Genomic DNA, 8,734 nt, shown 5'->3' with positions numbered 1-8,734 from the left:
AATTCTGTACTTTTTATACAACGTTTATTTAAATTAAAGAAATAAAACTTGTAATTCAATAAACATTCTGTCCTGTGTGTTTATTTTATTGCCATAGGAGTTACACAAAGCAAGGAAAAAAGGATTTTGGCTGAGTAGTAAATGAGGAAGACATCGCTTTTCAAAAGATATAATTTGGGGGTTATCCAGACAATGCATCTTTCAGTAAATAGCTAATTATTGTATCCTTATGCAAAGTTCTTAATGTTTTCTCTATCCCCAATTATTGTCCAAGATGTGAAAAACAACTTCAGAAAATTCATTAAATCCCAGTTTCTTCTCTTTTTCAGCTACTATGACAGGCTTTCTCTCTACAAATACAGAACAAGTGTCTCAAAATTCTGAGAAGTCTCCCCATATGGAATTCTTCTTAATTTCCATTCTGAAATACTCAGGTATGGTTTGTGCATTGCTCTTCATCAAAACCTGAGTAATTACCTAATCTTGCCTTCATCGAAAACTTTGGGGGTACAACAGCTGATTTAGATTTTATTTGGAAAATGTTATAAGCAGTAGGTGGACACACCTAGAAAGTTATAAAGCTATAAACTTCTCTTGTCTCCATTGCAACAGAAACTTTCTTCAGAAGTTTCCATGGGATAAGCACATCTTTTTCCTGAATTTGAATATTGCTCCAGTATGCTTCTGACTACTAGATACTTTCTAAATTCAAACTTTGTCTTTGAATTACTGTTAAATCAGAAACAGCTTAAATTAATCTTGTAGTACTTTAAATTTAAAAAAGCTTTACATTTCACTTTAGTGTGTTTTTTCTCAGAAATCGTATGTTTTTAGCTTATTTTATATCTTCATAAGTGTAAAAACAAAACAAACCCTAAGGCTTCCACTTCAGCGCAGTAGGGGTTAGTCACAAATGCAGATAATACAAAAGAATTTTAATATACATACCCTCTGTCTCTCTCTCCCTAGCTTTTCCTTTGTCTCGTATTTTGTATGTTTATCCGAGGAATTAGTTTCAAGGACCACCTCACTTAAACAAGTGTTGGTTATTGGAGGTTTGGGGTTATAAAGTAGAAATGCTGTAATTTTTGTATACGCTGTAGTTTTGTGGATGAGCATCTTTCTATATGACGCTGGTTATAAGTTTTATAGCCACTAACCCGTATGCGGTACATTGTTTAATCGTTTTATATAGCGTGAACTAACAAACTTCATAAAAATAGTATTTATTCTTTGCATCTATAGTAATGTATTAGAACAAGTAAACAATCATAATTAGCATGATGATAGTATGTTTCCTCTTAAAAGTGCTCAGCAATGTTAATTAAATTAAAATTTAAAATTAGATTCTGCATTTATTTATTCCATGAATTACTACTGAATGACACTGGATTTCAGAGAAGAAATCCACTTCTTGTATTGAAGATCTGTACTAAGCTTTTAAGAAGTGTTCTCGTCTAAGACTGAGGCTCTGATGTGTTTTGCAGTGAGTTTCATTTTTACTGTTTTTACAAAAGCTTGTTTCTTTTCATAATACGCAGCTTCGTTAATAAATGTTGGGTAGACTGTGCAGTCCCCTTTATATGCAATTACTTCTCCATCAAGAGTCAAAAATAGAGGATCACCATTGTTCAGTGGCTGCCAGTCTTGATCCTTAGAGAGAAAAAATAAATAGAATAGATTTACTTTCAAGTTTTTGTATATGTCATGTGATTTCTGAGTTTATGCTCAAAAATTATATTCTCTCCAGTTTACGGCAAAAGCTTTTAAAAGAATTCCTTTTAATTTTCAGTATGTAATTTCAGGTTTCTGGCCCTCGTTTTCAGGCTTGTATAGAATTCACTTGTAAAGGTGAACTAAAAGGAAACTGCACATGCTCACAATTGATTAAAAACAGACCCTCATCTTAGAATTCAAAATTAAGGTTGTATTTTAGAATATAAGCTATCCTACTGCCTTTTTTTTTTTTTCAGTTTTAGGTTCAAAAGTGATGTTAGATTCAGTGATTCTCAAGTCAGTTACTGAAATACTGTATGACCCTAGTGACAGAACTTACTACGGGGAAGGTCGAAAGTATTCAATAAACCCATTGGCAATATTGTCATTTTAAATATTTACTATTAAAATATACCACAATGTAGCAGAAGCAACACAGGAATACTTATAAAATGTCACAAATGGAAACTATTTTAGAATTTACCTGCAGTTTAGGGTGAATAATAGCAATAACTTCATCATTCTTATTCCTGGGATAATCTACTTTCTCCATTATTTTAAAAACCTCAATTGTACATGGTGGAAATTCCTTTCCTAGAAAGAATAAATGTAAATTAATGTCAGAATGAACAACTGCCTGTTAGAAAGAACAATGTATTATTTATTCTCTTTAGAATGGCTTAAATCATTAGGTTGTACCTCGTCAAAGTTTACACACTAGCAATTAGCTCATATATCGTAAAGATGTCTAGCTCCAGATTTTTTCTCCCCTCGAAGCCAAGCTGCAGAAAGATTGTCCAGTCATGTACTGTAGCATAGGAAGCCCAGATCTAAATTTGGTGCTGAAATGTGACTTTTCACTGTATACTTAAAAAGATGTATTTTGTAGATGAAGAAATCAATGAAGGCCTGTGTTTGAAAGTGCTGCACAACACAGAATGGTATCAGTGCTGTTCAATCTTTACCATTCCAGCACAGTAATGGAGATTCTGACATGCACAACTATATTCTTTTCCTTCTACTTCCAAAAAAAGCCCACTGACAAAATGTACTCTAAAAGAATTTGAAACACCTATTTTTGTCAGTATGTATTTCAGATAGTACACAGGTATAACAAACTCTTACAAAATTTGTTGACTTAAATTTTAGATAACAATGCATAGAAGGTATGTAAATTAAACACTTCTTTCGTGGTATTAATTTATGTATGTTCTCCATGTACATACTACTACACAAATATTGTTAGCTAGTATTTCAGATTTGCAAAGCAACTGTAAGATTAAGATCAAGTATACTTAGTGAATCTTCAGAAAGAGGAAATATCCTTAAAGCTACCCAAAGGAGCTATACAGGAATCCTGACTTTCTGATGCCACGCTTGGGTGGTCTAGAGAACAATCCTCCCCGTCCCACCTTTTCCCTGTTTAACTGTAAAATGTTGTAGCCCAACCTATTTTTTTTAAAAATATTCTCCCGAAATAGTCCACTGATACGACACGGGATGCTGTATTCTCTCTTACTCTACCTTCATTAAAAAGTTGTACAAAATCAAGGCCATGTTTGACAATCTTCCTCATTTTGTCCAAAGTATCAGCTCTAACAACGCCTTGTGGCTGGGGACCCACCTCCACACCTGTTTGCAGATGAGGGAGATTATTAATATAGCCATAATGTATCACATGCTTAGATTACACAGCAAAAACAGATGTCTGATTGGGTCTGTGGTTTATGTTTAAGAGGAATTGTAGAGTGTTACGTGATTTTTAAGGCAAGCAGAAAATTTAGCTCACCAGTCAGGATCAGTTTAAAGAACCATATATACGTTTTTGAGTGTGCTACCAGGGTAAGAGAAAGGGTCACTATATATATTTGTTTCTCTTAGCCTTTTCCTCATCCTGTCTTTCCATGCTGCATTTTAGAGAACTCATTGTTTAATATGAAAAGCAAACTAATGATTTTTTTTTCTACGGTTATGGTTTTGATTCCATAAATGAAAGTTAACCACTTCCATGCAGAGCATCATTTCCCCCCTTCCTTTATCACATCTTCTCTTTTCCTCTTCTTGGCTAACAACCAGCGTTTCAGCCAAGGCTTATTTAGAGGACATAAACATTTCTTTTCTGAAGCTGTTTACTTCTTCCTTATCCTCATATATTACATGTATTTTCTGCAAACAGTGAGTTAACTGAGTTTAAGAATTTCCATCTGGCTTCTGTATTTTGTAAGCCAACTATAAATCAGAACTCTTCAGAAGAAGAGATAATCATATACATTCGATTCGGTAAATATATTGTCAAACAAATAGCTACTGGTGATCAGAGCACTCTGTATAATGTAATGAAATGAACAGATCTGGAAACAGGCATATTTTAAAATAATTTATGGTGGGTTGAAATAGTCTTTATATTTCATATTTACCAACAGGATGTTTTGCTACGGAGCGAGTTGTTGCATATTTCAAGCTAGGATGTTCAATCAGCAAAACAGGACAGCGTTCTGGAGCCAAAGTGTTCTGTGGAGATTGTTTTAAAAATTTCTTTGTTATGCAAATATTTTAAAACGTTGTGCCACAAAAGATTACTGATGCAGAAGTGATTTACACAATGTCTTCAATATGTTGCCTTTATTTCACGGCCCTCAAAGAAGTAGGACATCTTTAGAAAACGTACAAAGCTGTATTTGTTGGTCTCCTTTCCAGTAACTCATGCCAGGCATGCTCCACTGAACTTTGCTGTCTCCTAATATAACTGAACACAGTTCTAGTCTTAAATTGCTAACAGAAAGAAAAATGTCCTCATCAGTGTTCCAAAACTTGGAATCAAAATACTGTAAAGCAGATTTCAAGTATTTTTTGTGTTAGACTTGGATTCTTTCATGGGGACATAGATTGTGAATTAAGCCTTATTTTAACCTTTTTTTGACATAGAAACCTATTTCAGGCCTCTTTCCTGATGTCTGCCTACCATTGCTCTTCATATAATTTTAGTCATAAGCTTTCTAGGTCTTCAGATATTTTATAAATATTTAAATGGGATGCATGTAATAAGAAAAAATCAAATGTTAAAATATACCTTGTTTCTAAGGAAAAAAAAAATTAAAATTCCACACTGTTGGCCTAACCTCGATTTCATCGGTCATTGTCAAGGTCACTAGTACTTCAGCCAGATTGCGCTTAAGCCAGCACTCTGCAAACCTCACCCTACCAATACTTATCAGCTTTGGCAACAGCAGAATCAAACAGCATCTAAAGACATATCACTATTCCTATAAATACTGGTGAAAGGAACATTTGTCATTACCTACTTCCATTATTTTCTCCATGTCTTTATTTCATAAAATTAATGTTTAACTATTTAGCATGTGTGACCCAAATTTATCCAAGTTCCTGACAGATCAGTGTGAAAGCAGATTAAATTACATTCATTTTCATAGATGTTATTCTAAGCATTCCTCTTTGCCCATCAGTCTGACTAACACTCATTTTAATACATGAAGATGATGAGTTCAAATCTGAATTATCTGATATTATAATCAAATTATTAATTAGCTCTGATTAAAAAAACATCCTACGAGTGATTAAATATTTTAAAGAGTTTTGCAGAATAAAAAATAGTATATTTAAAGAAACTACAAAATAATATATAGTAATACAACATTACAACTACTAATCTATTTTAATAGTTCATTTAAATTAATTTTACCTTGATATAATGAAACATTTGAATTGTAAAGTCATCCCTGGAGTTTTCAAGAATAAGGGTACCACCCATGTTAGAAGTGGTGTTGTGAAGGTCAAAAATAAGGTCACACGCATCATCACTACCTTTTGGACCAAATATATGATTGATTTCCTGAGCCCTTCTCACTTCATATGGAATATCTTCCACCACTGGCCTGCTGTTAATATCAGTACAAAGAAATTAGTAAACTCATTCCATGGCTTTACAGTCAACAAAATACGTATACCCTTTTCTTTTTACTTTAATTCCATAATTGACTGGAGTTGAAAGCACCTATTTAATTACCAAACTGGTAAAACTTAATGAATTTGTGCTTGAAAAAAGCAAGTATGACTGTTAAACGTGTCTTACTATTATGTATCTTGTGCAGAAGGGTAGTAAGAATTTTTCAATCTGATTTTAGCTGGAGACTATTTACTTCTCTCTTATTTCTTTACATTCCAAAATTTCCCCCTATGCAGAAAACTAACTCAAAATTTATCAACAACTTAAACCACTTCCAAGACTGGATCCACCTCCTACTGAAGACGGTATTCGGATATCGGTCCATGCCCTTTTACCTTGGACATCAGTCACAAGGTCTTTTGTAACTTGCTTTACTTCTTGTCTTCTCATATTCTGATCAGACTTTTACAGTCTGTTGTTTTGAGCCCTCCTGACCCTCACAGCTCACAGAAGATTTTGCTACCTCAAATCTATTCCTCCAAAGTTTTAATACTTGTAATCTCAGGTGACTATGTCTGTACTACACTTTTAAAAAATGGTCTTAGCCTAAGGAAAGGTCTGAGATCTGCTTCCTTTCTGTATAAGGGCTCTATAGGAAACTGATGTATGACACAAAGACATCTGTCTTGCATATTAACAGTGTACAAAGCTGCTGTAGGTTCAGACTTGTTCCACATAGACAGCAAATCTGGTTTTGATGACAGGCTTGGGATACTACCTATAGTATCCCAAGTACAATATAGTATCCCAAGTACAATATAGACACACCTAATATCTTCTGCGCTAAATTCAGTTTTCTTTCTCAATATAGCTCAAGCTTTGTAATATTTTAAATTTGTAAGAAATGCTGGTATTAAGTTGCATAAAGAAAGTTTTGTTAAATACTAACAAAACACCTTACTAACTGCACGGATATTTAAGCATCAGAAGAGGTTGCTGAGGAAAATTATGGGATCACCATTGCTGGAGCATTAGAAATGGCAAGACATAATCTATTAGGAATGTCTACATGCAGTTGATCTTCTGGTGGGATGTGAGGTGGATTAGAATTTTTACGTGAGCCCCTCAAGCTCCTTTTTCTATTTTTATGATTCTGTATATCACATAATCTACCTTTGTATTCTTTAGTTCTGTCTCTGAAATTCAAGGTTTCTTCACATAAGACTGTTAAATTAATATTTCTTATTGAAGCCAATGGGACTTCCACCATTACTTTCAGCAGTATCAGGATTTCATGCTCCTTTTCTTATTTTGTAAAATCGTTTGTAATCCTGAAGGGTCTACACTCAAAGGGATCAGGTGAAGGTATTCCAAACAGTCAGTAGTGTTGTAACAGGACTGGGCAACTTAATAGGATCTACTGAGGAATATTAGTTAAAAAATTAAGACAACCTGCAGGTGTCTTAACCTGCTATTTTTTCAGGTGTTCTATGTTCAAAGCAGCTGAAAACAAACAAAACCACTTTTTTTTTCATGTTTGTCCTAAGTAAGCAATTAAAAGAATAGCCTCAACACTTACGTGTTAAAATGTCTGTTTATCTTATATATAATAATCCACAACAAAATTCTAAGATGAAAAGCCAGATGAAAAGATGTGCAGGGTAAGAATAACCATGCTTACAAAATGTATGTGATACGTATTTTTTCCAGTGATATTCACCCTTACCATTAAGACCTTTCTGAAACATAATTACCTGTTTAGCATGTAACTATACTGAGCATAAGAATGTTTATACAGCAAAGTACACCTCTGGAACAGATGTCTCAGAAGCAGAGAAACATAAAATCCCATTAAAAATGTAAAATCAATTACTATTTTACAGTAATTATAGATTGTATTTCTTCTAAAATAATTAAATTATTGAGACTTTTTGGCTATCATTTTGCCATAGAATACATTTCTAACTTAGCTAATTTCAAGTTTTCATCTTTTACTGTATATAACTGAAATTAAATACACTTCCATGATTTGTATGCCATTCTTTCAGATACTCAGATGTCTATCTTTAAATTGCTTTTATCTGCTATCTTCCTGCAAATATAATTGTATTCAGAATAGCTCCAAAGCTGAATGCACAAGAAGACGTGAGAAATAATGACTTTGCGACTCAGAAGAGCAATACTTAAGTTTACACAAATACAGCTAATCTAATACTAATTTAAAATGCAGTGTTTAAGATTATGTGTTGGTTTGAGACTCATCCTACTAGCAATAGTTTTAAAATGAATCTGTTAATACTCATGCAATTTGTTCTTTTTGGGTTAAAGGTCAGTAATTTCAGTTACGTGACTGCACAGTTAAAATAGTAGTGGAACTTGTGTTAACATTTTAATCTGGAAAGGAAGTTCCTTACAATTCGAAAAAACAGAAAAGTAAACAGAAAGTACAACTATTCTTACCCAAGATTATCAGGGTCAAAAACACGGTTCAGATCACAGTCAATGTATCTAGTACACTTCTTCACAGCTCTTGGGTTGGTAAGAAATGGTTTCACTTCCATTCCTGTTCTTTGAATCTCAGCTCCATTCTCTTGCCAGTGCTTGACCAAAAGTACCCCTGATAACTCATTGCCATGAGTTCCCCCGAAGATAGCAACCCGTCTTACCGGAGGTTTATCAACAACAGAAGAGGAAGTCATGCTTTTCAGCAGCTCTAAGAATTGCTGAAAGCAAAACAGAAAATAATGATAAAGTAAAACTTCTGTCTCAAAAAAAAAAAAAATCTTTTTACTCTTTTAAATAGGAAATTCTTTAAGCCTGTTTAGGTCAGATGTGAATGAAAGTGAATTAACATTTGTCTAAGAGTTTTAGACTCCTGTTGCGAGGCGGGGAGTTGCTAACCTGACACTCCTCCCTCCCCAGGAGCCCTCCCCTTCATTTACCATATTTAGTACTATCTCCAAGTCTGTTAATGGTACTGTTACACAGTTCAAAAGTTAACTTCTCCAGGCAATCTCTATTAATATATGATATATAGGTAAATCTTGTACTAATGACAGTATGAAAAGCCTTTTTAAATGTAAACTTTAATAATGCACTTAAATATCTCTGACA

The 8,734-nt window shown here is 33.7% G+C and overlaps 1 protein-coding gene across 1 annotated transcript; it reads right to left on the bottom strand.

Annotated features, from left to right (window-relative positions):
* Positions 1-69: 69 nt before the first annotated feature.
* On the bottom strand, positions 70-8,522 carry ASPA (aspartoacylase). Its single transcript, XM_009328632.1, has 6 exons — positions 8,081-8,522; positions 5,417-5,612; positions 4,134-4,227; positions 3,241-3,348; positions 2,201-2,310; positions 70-1,653 (listed from the first exon to the last, which is right to left on the bottom strand). The coding sequence occupies exons 1-6, from the start codon at positions 8,317-8,319 to the stop codon at positions 1,441-1,443; spliced, it is 960 nt and encodes a 319-aa protein (XP_009326907.1). The 5' UTR covers positions 8,320-8,522; the 3' UTR covers positions 70-1,440.
* Positions 8,523-8,734: the final 212 nt, after the last annotated feature.

This window comes from Pygoscelis adeliae, unplaced genomic scaffold (genome assembly GCF_000699105.1).
Source record: "Pygoscelis adeliae isolate BGI_AS28 unplaced genomic scaffold, ASM69910v1 Scaffold347, whole genome shotgun sequence".
Lineage (NCBI taxonomy): Eukaryota > Metazoa > Chordata > Aves > Sphenisciformes > Spheniscidae > Pygoscelis > Pygoscelis adeliae.
The sequence above is the reverse complement of the archived record's forward strand: the minus strand, read 5'-3'. Positions and strand labels throughout refer to the sequence as shown.